At 40.8% G+C, this 21969-nt stretch overlaps 1 protein-coding gene across 1 annotated transcript in view; it reads right to left on the bottom strand.

Moving 5' to 3' along the window:
- Positions 1-21589, bottom strand: part of LOC118782403 (protein inscuteable homolog) — a 40680-nt gene extending 19091 nt beyond the window's left edge. The window contains exons 1-2 of the mRNA XM_036535745.1: positions 21541-21589; positions 8027-8114 (exon numbers count right to left, since the gene is read on the bottom strand). Coding sequence (XP_036391638.1) covers positions 8027-8082 — 56 coding nt within the window. The 5' untranslated portion in view covers positions 8083-8114; positions 21541-21589. The remainder of the gene's footprint in view (positions 1-8026; positions 8115-21540) is intronic.
- Positions 21590-21969: the final 380 nt, after the last annotated feature.

Here is a 21969-nt window from a genome sequence, read left to right as displayed (position 1 = left end):
GACATCTGCAATTTATCTGACGGAGCAGAAATTAAAATTGTATCAGAGACACACATGTATGCACTGCTCTGATTTTGTACCCAGGACCTTTGCACAGTATTGAACTGATATATTTGTCTACGATATAAACAAACTGCTTTAATTTCAAGAGTTGAAAACGTATATTGATATTACCTGTATGCTGAGTATGTGTAGTAATGCTGTATAATATGCATCTATTCATCAGCAAAAACTGCTATCAGGAACAGGATTTGAAAGTGTTAATTCACATTTTCCGAAAAAGAAATAATGTAGGTGTGATGTTTTGGTAAACAATAACACTAACAAGGGAATCTCCTGGTTTAAAATCAGAAAATGAGACATTTCAGATTCAACAAGTAAATAGGGGAGGAAAACAAGGGCAAAGGCCTCCAACAATTTTCCTCATCTGCGTCCATCTCCGCTGCTCCCCCGCAATATTGAGAAATGATGAGAGAAAGAGATGAGGGCGACCCCCCTCCCTGTCACCATGATGCACTTGTGGCCCACAAAGAAGTGGTTAAAAATAGGAAAAATGAAATTGACCAGACGCTATTGAAGAGAGGCATCTGAAAGTCTCTCTTTTTTCACTTCCAACGAAGGATGACACGTGTGCTGTTCATGGCTTTTCATTTACCCGCAGCTATGTCAGAGTGAGACGTGGAGAGAGAGGCATTTTAGCATTGGTGGCTAATATCTCCTGCATAATTCATGAGGGCACTCAGGGCCATCAGTTCAAACATCTATCCTACACTCCTCCTCTGTGCTCTGGGTTGAGAAATATCGAATTAACACACACTAAGGCATGAGTGCACTATTCTAATAAGTGGGGCTCCATTCATGACAAAGTCAATTATTTTCCAGTAATTGGGATACTTCTAAACCAAATGGCAAAATGAAATAAAAGAGTGAGATGGAGCATTTCTATTACATAGCCTTTATACATATTAATATCCCAATGAAATCAAGATGCCTTGTCTTTGAAAGGATCTTGTTTTACATGGAACCACAATGCCATCTATGAATTTATTATGTTTTCAGTCAGTCAAAATTATATTGTAAAATATTTTAATTCAACCATAAAGAAATTGTGAGTTCTTCAGATCCCACTGGGTTCTGTGCTAGAATCACATTTAGCGAAATATCTTTGCATTTCATTTACATGAGGAGAAACACTGTACACTGTGTAAGTGCTTATTTGTAAGTGTGTATTTCCATGCTATCATTTACTGAAAATGAGACTTATACAAATCTGTTATGTCCAAGGAGACTTTGCATGCTGCCCACCAATGAATGAATTCCTTTTGTAAATTAAATGATGTATGAGAAAATATATTTATATTTATTAAATATATTTATTATTCCCAAAACTGCATTATTTGAACTAATACAACTATTTCAGAGTCTACAACAAGTGCCTGTCAAAGATTTGCTTGTTGTATATCAGGCTAAATATTTTCATATTTTCCAAGGCCATTTGTTTTCTGTGCTAAAATGAACAAAAATTACAGCCTCAAAAATTATTTTGAAAATAACATCACTTCTACACATTTGCCACTCATTTCAATGTATTCAGATTAAAATAAGTTTAATGGTGAGTTACTTTATGGCATTTTATGTCATTTTACATGAAGCTTTATCATATCATACAGGTGTTATTCTGAACGAAGACAGAAAGGGTTCCACTTGTGTAGGTATAGGTTAGATTATGTAGATAGCAATGTGGCCAGATGCCTTTCCAAAGTGCTTGTCAATTCAGGAAGCTGAGTAATTCTGTTGGAGGGGGGTGTGTTGGCTCTTGCTGGGCTCTCTATTGGGGCTACACCATGGGATGTGCTAAAAGGCAAATGGAAAAAATAAATAAATAATAAATTTAAGTACCTGCTGAAACTTTTTTCTGCAGCTTTATCACCACATACACTATGCCCATTCATGTATTTTTGAGTTGTATTTAGGCCAATAAAAATTGCAACCCAACAATGTCAATGTTTTCATATAACAAAGTTAATGTTGATGGCAAGTGTTGGTATTAACGTGGAAGTTGTCCATAGTGGTGTAAATACTACATTGTGAGATGGCACACTACAAGATAACTCTTGTCCAATGATGGAGCTCATTGTATTCATAAACCAAAAAAGATGAAAAACTCCAACCACTAGAGATGATAAATATTTATATATCAATCAATAGAAAAGCACATCAGTCCTTGGCTTATTATTGTAAACTGGGCTGTGAGGATGTAACGTTCTTCACCTCTCCCGCACTGCGGTATTAGGCAAAGCAATTACAGAGCGGAGTGTAAACATTTGAGGCGCAGGTAGTGCTGCTGCTCCTCAACCTGCACGGGTTCAGCTCGCTCCAACAGTGTGCAAACAAACGGCATGATTTACGGAACCGCTGGGAGTGGAGTCATGCGGTGGCGGATTAACCCCTTTACTGAAACGGCAGGAGGAAGGAGAAGCACAGGGAAAAATGTTTCGGCTCCTGAGGACTCTTCTATGACACTATTGTGACATTGTGACAGTTTGTTTGTAAGCACATTTTATCCCTAATAACAATACACTCCACTCAAGGCATAATGCCTGAAAGCAAGAAAATTAACAAAACAACCATCTACGCAAGCAATCAGTATGTAGTCAGTATTCGTTTATACTTCTGCCTTGTTAATCCTTCAGTAGGCCTAATGACGATTACACTCCCCCTTTTCAGCACCACTATAAAGTAATGATTTTCCTGGTTTTACAATTTAAACATAGATATATCAACTGTTATTAATTGACTGATTGCTTTCACTTCCACGTTTTACAGTTTTTTCTTCACAAGTCTTAATCAGATGATTCTTTCAGAGGTCCTGTTGTGAACTAATTAATGTTTGACAATGATTCTGTATGGAGTATTGATTGATTAGTGGAATATAATTACAAAACATTTGCTTGTAATTTATATCATAATTATTTAATTCATAGTTAATTGAGGGTAACTCAAAAAGTGTAATTCATCACCATTGTAAATGACTGTAAGTGGATGATGCTATCACTCCTATTCAAATTCTGTTTATTGAGTACAATAAAGAGAAAAGGGACAGAATATATTGATACAGTCCTCCTAACAATGGTGCTCCTCACAGATAAATTGTAACTGAGTGCCTAACATGTAGTTACTAAGAATATTACAGTGAGGCAATACATTAGTTATATCATTGTTGTATATCTTTATTGTTGTCTCATTTGTCACATGCTGGAGAAAAACAGTTACTATGGGTGATAGTGTTTTAAAACACTAAGATAACATGTACTGGACATATTGTCATCTTGAATGTCATCTCACAATGATAAATTGTAAAGTTAAGCATTACATGTAACATTTACTCTTGGGAAAAGGAAAAACACCTGAAAAGAAATACCTGTAATATAAGATCAGATAAGCTGTCGGAGAAAGTATAAAATTAGAACACTTTTAGGTTACAATAATATTCATTTCATCATGAGTCAGTCTGCACAACAAAAAAAACACATGTTCCTAATATATCTTAATATCATACCATTTGCTGAAAAAATCTTATTACAGTAAGATAATAACCTAACGCTGCTTTGTCAAATTGCCACCTCTCATGGCGTGGAGTGAAAATGATGAGGAAAGATGCAAGTGTGTAAATGTATTCCCAGCAGGGGGCACTGTTTGCCATATAAATTACACTGGCAACTCTTTGATTTTATAACAAGAAAAAACACACCAGATATACGATTTAATACACAACAATATGATCTCAGTTTCCGAGTCCTCTCTATCCAAAGGCGACGTCAATGACTTGTGCATTTCTGTCATGGGCTGAGAGAGTGATAGTTCCCATATCTGTGTGTCACATTTTCTATATTGCTGGGTTCCTGACAGCACAGCCTCCTCAAAGTAGTAAACGCCCGCTCATTGTAAATAGGAAAGCCTGACTCACTCAGCACTGCCTGACTCAAACAAGCAAGTCTTAAAAGTCATCAAAAGTTTTTTTTTTTTTTTTTACTGGTGTGGTTCGCACATTAATGAAGAGGCGTTTTCCCCTGTATAGAAAGCTGTCAATGCCCGATGAAAGAGAGGAGATCAATCTGGAACAGGATTGAAGGGTGAGGCACAAAAAGCTGAGGAAAAACAGCTCTGTTGATCATCCATAGGAAGCTGAAGGAATGCATGCCACAGAGTGAGTCACTCTTCACTGATGTTGCTAAATAAAGGCCTCCTCTCATCCATCATCAACCCATCTATTTCTCTTCGGTCTGTTTTATGTGTTATGTCAGCAAACAAAGTCACAGAATGGAAGATGAAACAGAACAAAAGGAGAAAGCACAGTGCATTTCACTGCCAGTAGCATATGTGTAAAAGAAGTGTTTGCTGTCTTTAATCGGTAGATTATTTTTCGGTGGAACACTATAGGAGTCTGATATTGTGTTTCAGAAAGAGAGGTAGATGACAGACAGCCGCAAAGCCCTCAGAGACAGCAAGGATGGCTGCTCAGTGACCACCTGTCACCACCCAAGCACAGCATGAACAGTTTGCTCTGGGAAAACTGTTAACTGTTCTTTAGGTGTGTGTCTTTACACTCAGCGATCACACCAAGCAAACTCAATAGCAGACAGCTGTTAATGATGGATAACCATTCAAAAAGAAGAGGCACTGATTATAAAATTTTCCACCAGGTGTGCTTGACTGGGGCTTGTAATTGCAAAGAATGTTCATCATCAGATCATATTAAGAAATTGACCAACGTTTCAGTGCTGAGGGTGATCATAAAATCTTTACAACCTATGCTTTGACAGAAAAAAAATGTATACTTTGCTACATTAAATACAGACAAGACTATTCCATTTGAAATTTATTTCAAATTAGATGTGTAATTTTTACTATACAGAATGAAAATCATGTTTGGTAGTGATATGTTCAATTTCCCTAATAAACCAATAGCACTCCACCAATGTTTTGCACAGTAACTGTCTCCCCAGGAATCCAGAGGGTGATGTCGCTACAAGGGTTCATCCATACCAAACACACAGGCAATAAATGTCAGACACAGGGGGAATTCATTTTCTGTCAAAAGTGGTTGAGTTTCTGATCATCTCTCACATATCCTCCAGGTCAGATCTCCCAGAAGTGACACAATCAATACACTGGGTCATCCCATATGCAGTCTGTGTGGCGCTTTGGTCTGTAAAGCAGACAGGGGGTTTCAGATGTGTCCCCTAGCACCATCAGCAAAAACTGGTCCTGGTTTCCAGGCTTTATTCTGACATACTGAAGCCATCTCTAAAAAATTCAGGTCAAGAGGGAGACAAAAAAGGGAACCCTCCCTATAAAATTAGACCTCGTACAGAACAACAACAACTGCCCCATATAAGCATAAGAAAATGCATTCATCATTCTGAGCTTTGCAGCAGATACACATTTAAATCCATCTAATCTGAGATGACTACATTCTGTGGTCCCAGGCAGCTATCCATAATCTGGTTTTGGGCCAAAGTGTCCATTTCATTTACCATAATCAAGCACATAAGATACAGACACCAATGTGAAAAATTGATTTTTAGAACCAGGTACCCCCCAGGGGAAGGGAGTTGGTAAATGTAATATTTTGCATTCTACTGCTGATCTCTGAAAGAGCTGTGTGTCACTCAAAAAACTACTCAATCAATTGCATCAGATGACTTTTACTGCAATAACAGATTAAAGACAGACAATGAATACAGCAGAAGAATTGTCTAGCAAATGCTATCTGCATCTTTCCTATGACATGAAATTATGAACAAGTCTGACAACAGTTCAACTTCTCAGATAGCACTTACCTGCTGTTTCGGCCTGTGATTCAAGAGAACTCATGAAGTCTGCTACCTACTTACACTACCACCCCAAGAGTTAGCCAGAAATAATAGAATCAGACCCAATGAAATAGTAGCTATGTGACTTAAGGAGGTGTACAGTGGGCAGAGCAAAGACACAGACCCCACCACCCACACATGCACGCACACACACACACACACAGCTTGCCTAGGAATGTTAGCTATGAAATGACATGACACCACTGTTGAAAATGTCTGAAAAGAACACAGAAGAGAACAGACCTGAATAAGTCCCTTGTACTTCTGAGGCATGGACAGTGTAGCTACTGTTTAACACTGGGTGAAGAATGCTGGAAAATGCATGCATGTAGCCATGAATTTTACCATGAATTTGCTTATTAAGTGGCATTGTGCAACAAATGAAATGGAAACAATTACTGAACTTTAAAATAGTTATTTGCCTGCAGCATGAATCTTGGCTAATGCAGTCCCCACTGCGCCTCCTTCACTGTAATTAATGTTCCCTCCCTATTAAGAGCCTTTATTTGCTCTGGAGACAAATGAAAACCTCTCCCTAAAAGTGATGAACTTCATGTGAAGTTCTTCAGACAGAAGTATCGGGATGCTCTTTTAGCACAGTTCTGTAGAAAACATTCCAGCCCGTCTGCCTCCCACTCCCACAATTTAAAATAGAGATACACTTAACATTCCACTGTGTAGCAAAGAACGACATGCCTCTGTTTCAAAGGGTGCGATCGAGATCTCAGAAATGGGAGCTGATGAACATCTGACGTCCAGATGTTCCCTGACGCCTCAGAGGAAGACTGACAAGTGATCCAAGTCTGTGGAGCCAGTGCCTGCTGCTCCTCTATCTGGCCTGAACTAGAAACCAAGGCTCCCAGCTCCAGTAAAGGCCATTGTGACACAGGTCATTTTATGGTGAACCTCACTGTGGAGGTGAGCCAGGGAACTGTGGCAGAGAAGGGATGGGGGAGGTAATCATCTAATGTTCCTAATCTAATCTGTTCCAGGTATGATGACTTCAAAAAGAGGTGCAGATTACAGTAAGAGCTGCATTAAGGTATGGATGCAAGGGTTTTAACCAGTATCCCTGTGTCATAATAAAAACCCTGGGGTGTGCAAAATGGAAAAAAGACACACGCTACAGCATGATCATCTGCAATGCATTGTGAAAATTTGTGTGTGTTATCTAAAAGAAAACAAAATAGGTCTGTTTTTCTACAGTAGATTATTTTTCCCATTTGCAGAATGAAAATGTAATATCTCCGAAATGTAATTTTTTTTTTGTAAAATGTGTAGTATAACTATATCATAAACATACTGCATTTAAAATGTCAAAGTACAGCAACAGCCTTGAGGGGCAGGCATTCCAGAAGAAGTACTGGTGACACACAATACCCATTTTAGTATTGGTGGCACGTATTATAAGATATCTTACATTCATGCAGTTGTTTTATTTTAATTGATGCCATTTCTTTCCTTTGACACATCTTGGTACACTATGCTAGCTAGCTATGCTGTAGCTAGCTAACACTATGGATATGATCTTGGATACTTCATTCCATCCTTCAGGGTGAACATCAAAGATCATACACTCAAGAAAATCCCATTCAGATGTGTGGACATAGAGTATTTCAAACAGCTTGCTATAGCAGAATATCCCTTTCTTCTGACTCGTTCAAGTTATTTTCTGTAGTTTGCACCGACAGCATTGGACGTTCACCAGCAGACGTAATGAACACCAAAATAATATATTGACAATGGTAATAAAGTTGTAGCTGCAGATGAGAAGGGTAGTAATTTCATGTTATTACAGTGATCTAGAAGAAGGGGAGTCACCAGGACTGGACAAACAGACAGACTGACCCACAGACAGGAATAGAGAGAGAAACAGACAAGTTCTACACTGCTAAGACAGCCTCACAGAAAAACTGTCATATTTGAATCTCTTAGTATCATTTTCTCTGTTGTATCATTTTCTTGAGTTGTTATCATTATCTCTGAGTCATTGTCATAACAGTGAGTGCAAGTGTCTTGTCCAGTGTGTTTTCTAAAACGTGCCCTGTATTATGCTATGTTATGATGAGAACTAATTTGACTCAGGGAGCAATAGAGAGACATCAGTGCTTGCAGAGGAAGCTCTGAGAACAATGCAGGGCACCACTGACCTCTGAGGAGATGACAGAACTGAATTAGGAAGTCTGCTGCTCTGAGGGCTCGCCATTTTTCAGGGGTCACTCCACTTTAGCATAACACCTGGAAAAGAAACAGAACATCTTATTAGATGGGACAGCAGATTTTGAGCATTGCAGGACAATCACAGTAAGTGATGAGGCAATGGGTGCACATGTGGGTTCTTGTCATAGGGTGGTCTAATTCAGATGAAGCATGGATGATTTAAGCAAGAAAACAGTGGTGGGTATGACATCTAGAAATGGCATATAATAATTATATACAGACAAGCAGACAATTTTGCAGTACACTTTTTGTGATTTTCATTGCATTTCAGAAGAATGAGAGCAGAAAAACACCATACTATGCTGTGTGATACAAAGAAATCAAATAGAAATCAGATGTAGTCAGAGGCTTATTCTCTTTTCTGTTGTATGTATTACATATTTTTAGATGCATGATGTTTCCTCAATGTCACATTGTCTGTTCCAAGCATTTGAAATGACTGTATATTCATACTGGCCTTTGAAGTTACAGTCCCTTTTTCTTTTCAGACACAACCAGCTGGAACACTGGAAGAGTAACATATGTTTAATGTTACTGTATGAGCACTTTTATTTGGTGTGGGAAATATATAAGAGCTGTATTGTGTACATACACAAGGTCACATACATTTCGAGACTTACATTCAATGCTTTCAAGACTTCATTGCATACAGTCACAAGGCAGTAAAAAATATATGTCTTCCCCACTTCTGTGATTAAGAGTGTGATGTCATTGCACCACAGTCGCAGATTGGTTATTCATCTCTACAGTGTAAGGCTTATGTGATAAGACATAAAACAAGTTATCTCACTAGAGGAGAATATATGCAGTACCGCCTCCTTCATGGATAAAACTTTTTTAAATTGACAAGAAAAAGAGAATAACCCTTAAACTGGTATTTGCAGAAACACTGGCAAGGATAAATTACACAAATACACGCATGCACACAAGACCAAAACCACACACTTCCTCTCTGTGTAAGGCTGCCAGCCCACAGAGCCACTCTCTAAATGCTTGCATTTTATCATACGCTTTCAGGAGCTATTAATACAAAAGGCTGAGTTTGAGCCGCATAAGATCTACTTATAATCATTCGCTATTGATCCACATCTGCAGATTCTATTCTTGTTTTATTTATTTTTTTTCTAGTAATTCAGTTATCAATAAACCTGTTTTTAAATAGCTGCAGCGAGTGTGTCTGGCCAGCTGGTAAAATAATATTTCTTATCCTCTAATATATTGGCTGACTGCCATTCAGCAACTGCACACTTTGAAAAACAAAGGTTTGACGCTTTTAAGTGCTTGCAACTTTATTCAGTGGCCTTTATTGATGGAATCCACTTAGATTATTCCATTTTTAAACCTGTGAGGCATAGGGGTTGTGACTTACTCTAATCCATTTAGCTAATGACATCCTGCCATGAAGAAATTACAAAGCTGCAGTTTACTGTAAACTATTCAATTAGCACATACAGTAACGTGTGTCATTACACCCTACTCCAGTCTGGTGACACCTGACTTTGCATGTCTAACAATAATTATGAGATTTAATTCAATGCCTTTAAAGCCTTGTGAAAACATTTATGTATGTGTGTTTTGGGGCAGGGATGGGGGGGGGGGGGGGGCATTGTTACTATACCCTATTCCTAACACTATGTTCAAACAATATTGATTTCATGCTGCAGTCCCTTTGCACTTGAGTGTTCCATGGGTCAGGGTTCACACAAGGTCACCAACTTCCAGTGTTGAGAAATGCTCACTAGTGTCTGCACATGGTACTATGTTAGAGGCCATCTTCAGACCAGAAGGATGCTGCAGGCTTCATTGTGTGTTGCCTCCCAGTGTCTGCAGAACCCACGGCACAAGGTGACAGATCACCGCCCACATTCCCCTTTGCTGTGGGCCACACTTTTGTCTTTTGGTAAATGGCCTTAAATGTATGCTGTGGGAATCAGGAGGGTGGTGTGGGGCAATACATCCAGTGTAGGAGTAGGTGAACCCACAGGAGAGGAAGTGGGGGAGAGGGGTGGAGGCCACTTCAAAGTCTCCTGTACTGGAAATCCACATGTCTGGTACTGCAGTGTTGACTTTCTCAGGAGCCATATGCTGAACTATAAACATGCACAGACACCACATACTGTACTGAGCAAAAAAACAATGCTCTTTGTGTGGTGGCTATCAGCAATGTGTACACGTTACATTCTGTCATACAGCTAAAGAGCATACAGGGAAGACAGATATGTTGATGAAATGCTATACAGTGATGATATGATGTGAAATGCTATATAGTAGCATAAACCTTAATGCACCGGTACTGACAAGGCACATGTGACTATAGGAAAAAACACTTAGAGATAACCATTTCATTAAATACATTCTTCAGAATTACCATACAGATGGAGGTGAGAAGTCTAATGTGTTCAATCAGGCAATTCAGTTATAACTAGTGTGGCAAGTGTTTAAATGACAAGTCAAGTACTATCCAGCCAGTTTATAAATGATCCCCTGCTTTTACCCCCAAGCAAATTCAAAGCACAAAGAAAATGAAATGACATTCAAATATTAAATAGTGTGCAATGTGCATGCCATTACTGTTAAAACTGTATTTTCATACTAGTGTCTGACCCTGACATCATCAGTGCTCTCAGAGTTTGTTGTTGGAGGATATCTTTACTTTTTTTTTTTGTTTGTTTTTTTTACCACTGAGCAGGTCGGAAGCGCAGTGTCGCCTCTTACTTTGGATTCTCCAGGGAAATGTGAAACCTTCCTCGGCTTTAGCCTCTCAATGCTGAGAACGTGGTCAGTGTTAGGGGCAGAAACAAAAGATACTTGTTTCACTCATGTCACATGCAGGGTAGAATAACAGACGCTACAGAAACATTGCTTGTGCATGGTGGGGGGACTGTGGTGGTAACTGATCTAACTGCACCCGCAGGTTTAAATTGACATGGGAAGTTATCACAGAGGGTGAACTGTGACCTTGTCTGGTTCAGTGGCATGCTTGTTGGCAGTCTTATAAGACTGGTCCTAGCAGTAGGGTCAGCTGTGAGAATGGGAGTGGCAGGGCAGCTCTCTGGGGTCTAATGAGATGTCCTCCTGGGCCAAATTTTGGTGTCCATAAAAGCAGCAGGTTGGCTGGCTGACCTATAACAGCTGCTATTTCAGCACAAGGTCCTGAGCCACACCCAAAGTCATCTCTAAAAAGCCTCTTATGATTCTTTTCTTTTCTTTTTGATTTATTCACAAATAAATTTCAGCAATGCTATACTGTTGAATGCTAATAGCCCTTGCCATAATTCTTAGGGAAGGTCAGTGGTGCTAATGGGATACTTATTTGATGTAAGCACACAACAATTACAATCCACCTTATCTAGTAAACAGAAAGAAATTATCTTTCTTGTTACTGATATTTTCTAATTGTAACAAAGAAAATACTACTGCTACAGTGTGTTTGATTATCAGCAATTTGAAAAATTTTCGTAAGTTACCATTGCATCAATCATTCAAAATACCCTTGTATCATAGCCAATTTGTAGCAATAGTTTTTTCATGACTACAAAAATAAGTCAGGGTTTGCGGATGTTTGAAGTGCTAGTCAGTGAACAAATCAAAACTAGGGAAACAAAGGGGACCTCACTCGCTCTCGGGATCTTCTCTCAGACTAGCACTGTCCTCCAGGCTCTAACAGCCATCACAGTCACAGCAGTGGTTTCTTTCATATTTACTTTATTGAAGTTTATTTAACACAATGACACAGGGGTGAAAGTCCTGCGTGTGGTGTCCGTGAAGATGATTTGTGGGGGAAAGGGAACACTAAAAGATGGGTAGCACCATAAAATCCTTTCATAAACTAAAAATAAAAGCAGAGGACACAAAACCATCCCACACCAGGTGAAAAACTGGTGCAGGAACATCTAACTCCAAATTGGGGAAGTGGGCGTTCCTAGTGAAAACTGAACTGGAGTCAAAGCAAACCCAGCCTTTAGAACCATCATGGGCCCAACCAAACATCATCCACTTCTGTCTCCACAAAAGGGCACTCATAAAGCTCAAGTTCAATCACAAACAAACCAATTGCATTTATCCATTAGTTACCAACGTCTTTTGTTATTTGAACTCAGCCATTGCATTTTCTGTCCTCTCCTCCTACCTGAATGTTGACCTCATATGCTTACCAGAAAGGGAGCCTCTAGCTGTGTGATGATGCCAACTGCATGTGCCAAATGAAAGAAACGTATGTGTGTGATGTCTCTGTGCCTCAATCCCCAAACATATGCAACAAGATAGAAACAGAGCTGGTATTGACAATCCAATTGACTGGACAAATCAAAGCTCATTTCTGAGTATTACTTTGAAACAGGCCGCAGACTATAGTCATCACTTTTCTTTACATGAAGTTTCTCCATTCTTTTTGTTAGTGCCAATTATTGTACATAAGTGTTTCCAGACAGATGGAGAGACTTCATTGTCTGTGGTCTCAGTAATTGTTGGAGCCATGAAACTGAGTCAAAAATACATTTTTAAGATACTTTAATGCATTGTGAGATCATATAGTGTTTTTCTGGCTGTCTGTGAAACCACTGCCTGTGTACAGAAATGGGGATCAGGGAGCCAAAAACCCAGAAGCAAATAGAGTATAGCCATGGGCAAGAAAAAAGCCATTGAGCAAATACAAAGGGAACAGGATACTGCTTGAAGGAAGGAAGCAGCAAGCCCACTTACCATATTGTTGGGTTCAAATTCATTGTTTTCCAAGTGGACTTTATGCTTGTGCTTGCTGAAATCAGAAAAGCCAAACCAGAGGACTTCCTACCACAAATCCATGGTATTTATACTTTCCCAGAGGAAAAGAAAATGGGCACATCTGTCTTATCCAAAGCCATTTTTCTGTCTTCTTTCTTTCACCTTTTAATCTGCTGTTCTGACACCATTATGTAAAACTGGTAATCCTGTCATTAGCGTCGGAAGGGGTGTGGAATGGGGCCGATCACATGGGGGACATGCTGCTCGCCTTCTCAGCAGTCACAGGACAGTCATGGTGGAGAGGTGGGCGTGGGATGGAGCCAGGGGGACACGTGGGAACACAGTTCTGCCACAGCGTTCCAATCCCACACACTGCAGGCCGGCTCAATGTGGGCACTGTCCTCAAAGAGACCGGTGGGCCAGTGTCTGCAGATGGCAGCTCTGATATGCCCCGGACTCAAGACTTGTGTAGGAGCAGAGATGCTTTCATTGGCATAGATCACATTTACATAGGGCACTGTTTGCAAAGTCTGAGTCAAGACCCAGAAATGTTTTGCCCATGGCCTGTCTCTAGGTCGTGATTGGTTAATCTTTTATTATGCATGAATGGGAAAAGTAGTGTAAAAATGGCCCGAAAATAAAATGATAAGAGTTCTGAATTAACCAAAGGAGGTATTGCACATTTACTGTTTCCCTAAAATGACTTCCAGTGCATACTCAGAACGGTCCAGTCAGGCAGCTGAATACTCTAACACTTCAATACTGAAGTTTTTAGAAGCCAGTGCCTAACAAATGGGTTATATGTGTAGCCTCTTTGATTGAAACAAGTCCCAGAAAAGTTCAAGTACAAATTGTATAGACTGGATGCAGATTTAAGGATTTCATAACCAAATCTGGATTTAAAGGGTAGGACCATTTTAGTTTGAGATTTCACCATGATCCAATATTGAAGATCCAGACAAGGAGTCTGCTTCCCTCTTCTCACTAAGGAAAACAAGCAGCTTTGTCTAAATGAAGGTGGTATACTCAACCACAGCTGGCATAAATATGGAAAGCACTGTTTTTCCCAAATAATATATAGCAGTGCTGTGAGGAGTTTGTTTCTTTAACCCCCATGTCTGAGGAAAACAAGTTATTTTTTCTATCCTTTGGCATGTTTTTACTCAAAGTCAGACTAAATCTTCTCTATATAATGGGTGGCTTGGCTAGCCTACCAAGCCTCACTGACAGCAGCTCTATGAGACAAAGACTTCAGTACGACAATCAGGACATTAAGGTTTGGTGCATTACTCACAAATTGATCGCAGAAGCAGATGATCTTTAAAGATATGCAAGAATGTATAAATGTAAAGAATAAGCAGGTAACATTGGAACTCAATTAAACCAAACTGATGGTGCAAATTGCACAGATTTATAAATGGATTCCTTCACTGCTTTGTTTATTTCCTGGAGTCGCTACATTAGCTCAAAGAGTCATTATTCTGGCTTTACTAATAATACTGATAATATTTTTTTTCTTTATGTTGAGAGAAACTGTTTTGTTTCAAACAACATCATACACTCTTACATGTATACCTGTTTGTGTTGTCTGAATCCAACCAGACCACTCAATAAAGAAGCCAAATCTCAATAGTATATTGCGTACTTAAGTGTACCTTTGAATAAATGAGATGAGGGTCTTTTATCACTACTAGTACCTTATAAGCCTTACAAACAGAATTCTAGCTAAATCATATAATAATTAATTATATAAATTGTATAAATAATTACATATCTTCACAATCAAACATTAGCAAAGACAATTAAACCCATTTATCTGCAGAACAATTCTGTGTGATATGACACATTTTCCAAAAAGATGCAGCCAGAGTCTTGACATTCCATGCACTTGTGTGACTGAATGACAGGCAGCACCCCTCACAGTTCATATCCTTCACTCTATACCCGTTGCTTTATTAAAATAGCAGAAAGCCATGTTTTATTAATTTCACAACCGCCCACCCTAATGCTTGAAGTGGCGCTGTCAGGATAATACTTTAAAAAAGGAAAATGCCTCAATCACTTGAGACAGACCAGTCAAATGGCAGAGCTGCCATAAGCAGAAGGAAATGACAGCCTATACGATCTGTGGAGCGTTCTACACAAACAATCAGGCAGAGAAATAATTTAAAAAGCTTTTCAAAAAATTCATTCCATTATTTATTGATCAAGAATTGCAAACCTAAAATCATTTTTTATAGTACCCATACAAGTCATATTTGTATCAATGCCCATTAATACAGAATTGCTGTGAAATAGAAGAGCAGTAGTCAGAATATGTCATACTGGGAAAAGCTTACCTGGCAGAGGAGTATTGTGACAGAACGGGTTTAAACACAGCACTGATTTGTGAGTTTGTGACACATCGCCGGGCTCATGGTGGCTGGCGGGCTGGCTGCAGCGGCTGTTAAACAGCTGAAGGGCAGAAAGGCAGCATCTCCAGAGAGTAGATGGGGGAATGCGAAATGAATCGCTACTACGAGAGCTGCGGGGTTTAACGGGCAGAGACTTTTGCACACCCAGATCCATTTCATCCATGTGAAGTGAGGACATCACGGCAGGACGGGATCGTCCTCAACCACCACCCTCAAAATGATGATGGTGGGTTCGAGAAATAGTAGCAGAAAAATGGAAGAGAGCAGCAGGGAAGGTTTAGGGGAGCTAGGGGCACATTTGAACAGGATATATGTCAAGGTCATATGAAGACTGAGTGCTCTGATGCTCTGTATAAAGGGGAAAAAAGCCAAAGGAAATTAGCAGAGAGAGAGAGAGCAGGAGAGAGGAACTATGAGAAAAAAAAGATGAAGAGTCATGGAGAATTAGGAGACAGAATGGATAAAAAAAGATAAAGGGAATGTGCCGAACCCTACAGAGATTCAGTGGGTGAAAGAGCGCCTGGCAAGGGAGGGGGTGCAGGGGGACTCGGTGGGTTGGTCCATTAGAAGAGGTCGAGAAGTGTCATTAGACTGCTCAGAGACGATGGATCAATGACACACTAAGTGCATGCTGCCTTTGTCTGAGGGATCAGACATCTTATGAAAATGCCTGACAGACAGCATTATTCATCCCTTTCTCTCTGTGCAATTTCTCTGGTGTCTGTGCTGTGCATTTGCTACAGTTAAAAGTTTTCTGCCTACCTTTCCACTGCTTCTGATGCAAATCTGTTTCTAGGCAGGCATAGCGCAGTGTGTCTCCTCTGAACTCCAAGCACATCAGTACCACTGCCCCAAATTGAAGCCTACAGTCTGATAAAGCTGGGGTAACAGACCAGCTCTTCTGAGTTCTCTCTAGCAAGCAATAATTCCTAATTCCCCTTTGGACTGCACTCATTTAGCAATTTAAAAGATGATGACAATCCACGGCCCTGGATCATTTTTCAGTGGGCAAAACGAAAGGGCTCGCTTGTATGGTTAAGTGATCTTGGTGGTGTACCAAAACAACGCAAAAAATTTCAGCCTCAGCGTGTTCTTTTGGAGAGCATTACTTTTGCGGGCCATTCAATGTTCCCTTCAAATCTCTAAATAACATGGCTTTTGCTCTCCTCACATAAAGCTTCATGAGGTAAGAGTCCTGTTTCTGCACAGGAATCGTGAGGGACTATAGCCATCCATCAGCTCAGAGCTCTAATGATGCAGCTATGGTGCAGTGAGCTAGCACCACAAAGCCAGTGGTATTCCTGCTGCCTACTGTTCTCTGGAGCCCCTGTTTAACTCTGAAAGCAATCAGTGCTGTTCTAAACAAATGAGCCCCTCTCCTCTCATCACGTCTTGCTGAGAAAGGCTACCAAATCGCCCGATTACCACCCAACTGCTTCTTGTCCAGCCAAAACCCACAGATAAACTTCAGCAGAAGTTTTGCACTGGTTAAGCTCAGGATGTACATTCTGTCTGACAGCGCATGTATAACTGAGCAACAGTAATACATACAGAAGACTTTTTTCCATGCACTACAATTCATACTGTTACAGTTTTGACTATAAAAGACTATATAAACTGAGTCACCACAAGCTTGTTGAAACTAATGAAATATCTTTTTTACATCTCATGGCTAGCAGAGGAAGGAAGCAACTATTCTCAAATCCAAGTCTTTACAATGGTGTGGTGTAGTAATTTAGAATCTCCATACCTCCTACAATATGACCATCAAACAGAAGAAATCCTCATAAGTGGTTAACATCTTGGTTGAAGTCATTTTCGGAAGTCCAGAAATTTGGCTGAAATGAGAGTCTGTGTTCATGCTCTTCTCTGTAAATCCAAATACTGCTGGCCAGTGCTAGTGCTCAAGAGAGGCAAAGCTGGAACTGAATGCAGGGGCTTGCCTGCCAGGTAAGGTGATCACCATCCTACCTGACACCACTTCCCTCAGGCAAACGCTGGCCAGCACATGCAAGGAGTTGCTGAATAATGAATAGGTGAAAAAAGACACCATCTTCCACATGGCCAGGTGAGTTTGCTTTTACCTGCCTTCAGGCCTTTCTCCAACATTTGGGGGGAAAGAAGAAGTTCCTGAAACCGATAAAACAGCAGTTGAACTCCTCAAGGAGGTTTCTGGCTCCAGCAATGGCTGAAGTGTGCAAACATTTAGTCTCCATGTACAGAAGCTAAGAGGGGCCAGCTCTGGAATGAACACCAATTAAAACGTCTACATGGAAGCCCTATGGCTGACATTGTGATTTTGCTGGCTACACTTCTTTGGAATGGAAAAGCCATTTTCTCTCACTTTCTCTCACTGAAAAGAGCCATGAGGAACTGAAGTCTCAGTCCATGTGAACACCTTACAAATCATCATTCGTCCATACATCCATCCCTGCTTCTCTGGCAAACAGCACTCCAAACCACTGATTCATGTCTGTAAAGAAGAATGGCATGGTCAGTCCACACAGGTGTTGCATGCCACATGTTCCAGCATACTACAAACCAGGGAGGTGTGTGGAGGTTTGTCAGTGGGTGCAAATGATGGGACAGCATGAGGCCGCAGGCACTCATGTGAGGGAGCAAAAGGGACACACCTATCCTGTGCAGCTGACAGCCCCAGCTGGTTAGCATTAGAGAAGAGGGGGGAAGTCTGGACCCCGCACGCCCAGACTTTGAAACCTTGCGCCCCGCCAACAAACACAGGCACCACTTCAGAGGTAGCTCAGATTCCAGAGGTGTTTTCATTATGATGTTATTCCCCCACAATCAAAGTGGGAAGAAAATACCCACAGATGAGGGTGATAAGGAAAGTAAGCAGAGTCAGCTTAAGTGCTGGGTACGCAAAAGCCACCGCGCATAAGAGGCGCAGACATTTTTCGAAAACAATCGCTGAGCTGGCTTACACTCTGCTGCCATTCCTAAAGTTCTGAAAGTGGAGCTTGACGAGCTCCAAGGATATTGTTACTCCAGTTCATTTGTTCCAATAGAGAAACATAAGGAGTGTTATACTGTGTTTGCTGTGTTAGAGTGTCCTTCCCTGTTGGGTACACATGGAGGAAATTCACCGCATATAGATTTCAGTGTGATCTCCAGGACAAATGAAGGTACGGAGGACAAAGCAAAGGGGGCAAGGGCAAAGCAGTTAAGTCCAAATAGCGCAGAAGAGAGCCAACATGGAGCTCTACAGCTCAAAGTAACGACCCTTATGGAACACTCTACAGATTTAATAGACTTGTAGGAACACACAGCATGCAGTGTGGAATAATGACTACAACATTCCCCAACAAGTATAGAACAGTCCATCTCTCCCCACAGTTTTAATGCCCTTTCTTCAAACATAAAGCATAAGTGGCCCATCTTGTGCAAACCTGCTCCAATAAAATGTGAAAGACTACACAGACAAAAAATGTTTCAAGGTTGTAACTTATGTTGCCTGGTATTGATTCATATCACCCAGTCCCCACACCAGTCTCCCTGTCATACTGGACCAACCTACGCAAAAATTTATACAGGCAATTTCATAATTGAGACCTCCCTGGGAAGCATGTTGACTGAGTCACAGTATCTGTCCTATTTACCAACTGAGATGCACCAGCTGCAATGAGGAATCCCAGAGGCTACACCAATTCCCCTTTTAGTCCTGAAAATGTTCATCTACACAATTTAATGATTTATTGGGTCAGAGTTAATATTGATTTTTAAATATGAATCAAAATTAGCACTCTTTCCTGTGCCTCGGTGTGGAATCAGATCTAGACCCGGCTGGCTTGCCTTCCCTCAACAGCATCAGTGGAGGGACAGCGGAGCCTGGCTCTCCACTGGAACGTTACGTCCTTGTGTGAGGCGAAAGGTCAACAGCTGCGAGACAGCAGGCCACTCCTGCCGCACGCTGCTGCTACTGATTTGTGCATTGCCATGGAAACGCAGCCGGAATGTTTCTGTCACTGTCACGGAATGTGCTCTTAATCATCTCCATCGATCGTTAGGACTGCTTTACTAAAATTGCTCAAATCTGGATAGTCAATTAGGGTATGAATTAGGGTACAAGTCTTGCTCTTCATTTCATGTTTTGAAAAATAGTTATGATTTGATTTGCACATTGCATCCAGGTTCTCAACTTGAATAACTCTTGAAGCTCAAAAGGTTATGAAACACAGGTGTCAGCAGCAAATTTTATTTTAGCAATACAAACAAGAAACCTTGCTTCACACCAAACAGCATGCTAACATTTGCATTTCATCAAGCCTGCAATCCACCAATTCCACTCAGTCACATTAAAACTGAAGTTCATATAATATGAGCACTGTAAAAACAAATTGCAATAAAGGAAAAGCCTTGAAGTTGAGCTCATATGCAGTCTGAGATGGAACGTGAAAGTCAATGAGCACTGTGGGACCCACTCCCATTAAGAGAAACACAATAAGCCTCAGATGCAGCCAGTGGGGACAGAAGGTAAACACTGTGCACGGCTGCTGGATTAAGACCCTCTCGGCGTGGTGTGGAGGGACAGAACTGCAGCTGACCCTACTGTGGCTCATGGCCCGACACACGAACCCACCTTCCCAGAAAGACAGAAAGCATTTACTTTTGTCTAGTGCTCAAAAAAGGTGATTCGAGGCTGTAAAAATAAGCATTTGCCTGGAACACAGCTGCCTGCCAAAGCACCTCGTGGTCCAGCCCTGGCAGTCCAATAACCTGGAGTGGACGTGGGGGTGCCACATTAATTTGGGAGAATGTGGAGCTAAACTGTGAGCACTGCTTAAATCAAACTGACAGCACTGGGTACAGAGCCAGAATGGCCAGCAGAACAAAACCCATCCCTCTGCGGCAACCCTGAGAGTGGACCAGTGGCTCCAGCGGACACACACTGTCACCATGCACTCATGATGTCAGTTTCAAGAGGTCAGGGTGGGGCTGTGGCTGAGGTGGAGCTTGTGGCCAAGAAAAAGTAAACAGCCTCTCAGAAGTACCCCCCTATCACACTGACTGTTGGAAGTGCATAATTAAACAGTACGCCTAAAGGGCAAGGCCATGTGAAGACACGCTGGTGTTAACAGGACACCCACGGTCTAGCACAGCAGGGAAATCCAAAGAGAAAGAGAGAGGGACAACCTTGCTGATGCTACGCTACTGTACTGATAACTGAGTATGAGCAGTCAGCATACGCGGGGCTAAATCTGGCAGATGATGAATCGTCATCATCACTGTCCTCATCGTTTTTGCCATCGGACGAAGCTGGATTCCTCGCCCACGCACATAATGTCAACACTGCACTCAGGCCAGCACCGGCACTTTAATCAGTATGGGGCTCAACTACGAAAAACAAAGAGGCTTTTCTGTGAGGACACAAAGAGAAACCAGATCTTCTGAGCTCCTTCCCTGCATACAGTCAGCTATGAGTCTTCGGCAAGGTTGGTTAGAGAGCAGGAGTGTTGCTGCTCCACTATTCTACTGTAGCTTAATGAAACACCTCACACCCAAACTCACTGTAGTCTCGGAATGCCACAGGCACACACATATTCAGGAGAAGCGAGTATCTGTAGCTTTCATTTCAGTAAAATCAGAATCAATTTCGTGCTCTCCAGTGTGGGTATGGTTTGATATAAATGTTTGGCAGACATTGCCACCTGTCCAAAGAGATGATAAGCCAACAATCACACAGTGATGACTCATAACCTAAACTTAACTGACAACAATTAACCAAAGCAGCAATCAGGTACAGTCTAACAATCACATCTACAAAATCAGTGAGGAAATGCCCAGCACTATAATCGGTAATGGTCTGTTTCAGAAATGTCTAACACGAATAGTTTTTTTTGGAAAGTTGAAAGTCCAGATAAATCTAGACTAGTGTGCCTCTTTTCTGTTTGAAGATGAAAGGAAAGCAGATCTTTAAATAGAATCAGATGACATATATATAGTCTGGAGAAGAGCGTCTGCTAAATGACAGTAATGTAATTTTTCAAAGTTCAGCATCTGAATAACTAGAAAAAAATGCTTTAGCATGTCACAAACCTCTTTATCTAAGTTCTCTGCTAGCTGTTTGTTAGTCAAATACAGACTGGACAAGCCATAGCGTTGTAGTAATAACACTCAGCTTTAGAAATTTTGTTGGCAATAAGCACCTGAATTTAGATGGATTATGTCAGGGGTCCAGCTCAGAACCCCCAGACTTGAAAGAAGAAGTAAGCGAAGTAGCTAGAGAAGAATAAACAGTTCCTAGACATTTTTCAGACAGCAGATAAGACAGGAATAGTTGTCAGACTTACCACAACCATCGATCTGAGTTTCAAAGGTTAAGAACTCTGACACTTTTCATTGTAGTGGTGCAAAAACTAGTGCAGCGAAGTCATTTCTCTGCCGACCTGTCTGATTTCTTTAACACAACTGGAGTTTGCTTAAAGTCTAAAATGACCTTAGAATTTTTCTTCAGAGTAAATCCCACATCCCTCTGTCACTCACGCAGCAGAGCATAGTTTCAGCTGGGCTGCAGTCCAAACAGACATGAAACTATTCTATTTTTGTCTGCCATATGAGAAGCAAGGCTGTATTTTTTAAGATTCTGTGGTCAAGCATGTAATTGCACAGTGACCAGTTATGGTAAAATGTAATTGTAGACCTCATCAGATCATACTAAATTGCCAACAGTATAAGGTAAATGACTTTAAAGTCCCACAAAAACAACACAAACCACATAA

Source organism: Megalops cyprinoides, chromosome 8 (assembly GCF_013368585.1).
Source record: "Megalops cyprinoides isolate fMegCyp1 chromosome 8, fMegCyp1.pri, whole genome shotgun sequence".
NCBI classification, from domain to species: Eukaryota; Metazoa; Chordata; class Actinopteri; order Elopiformes; family Megalopidae; genus Megalops; species Megalops cyprinoides.
Note: the sequence above shows the minus strand (reverse complement) of the source record. Positions and strands in the feature narration are given on the sequence as shown.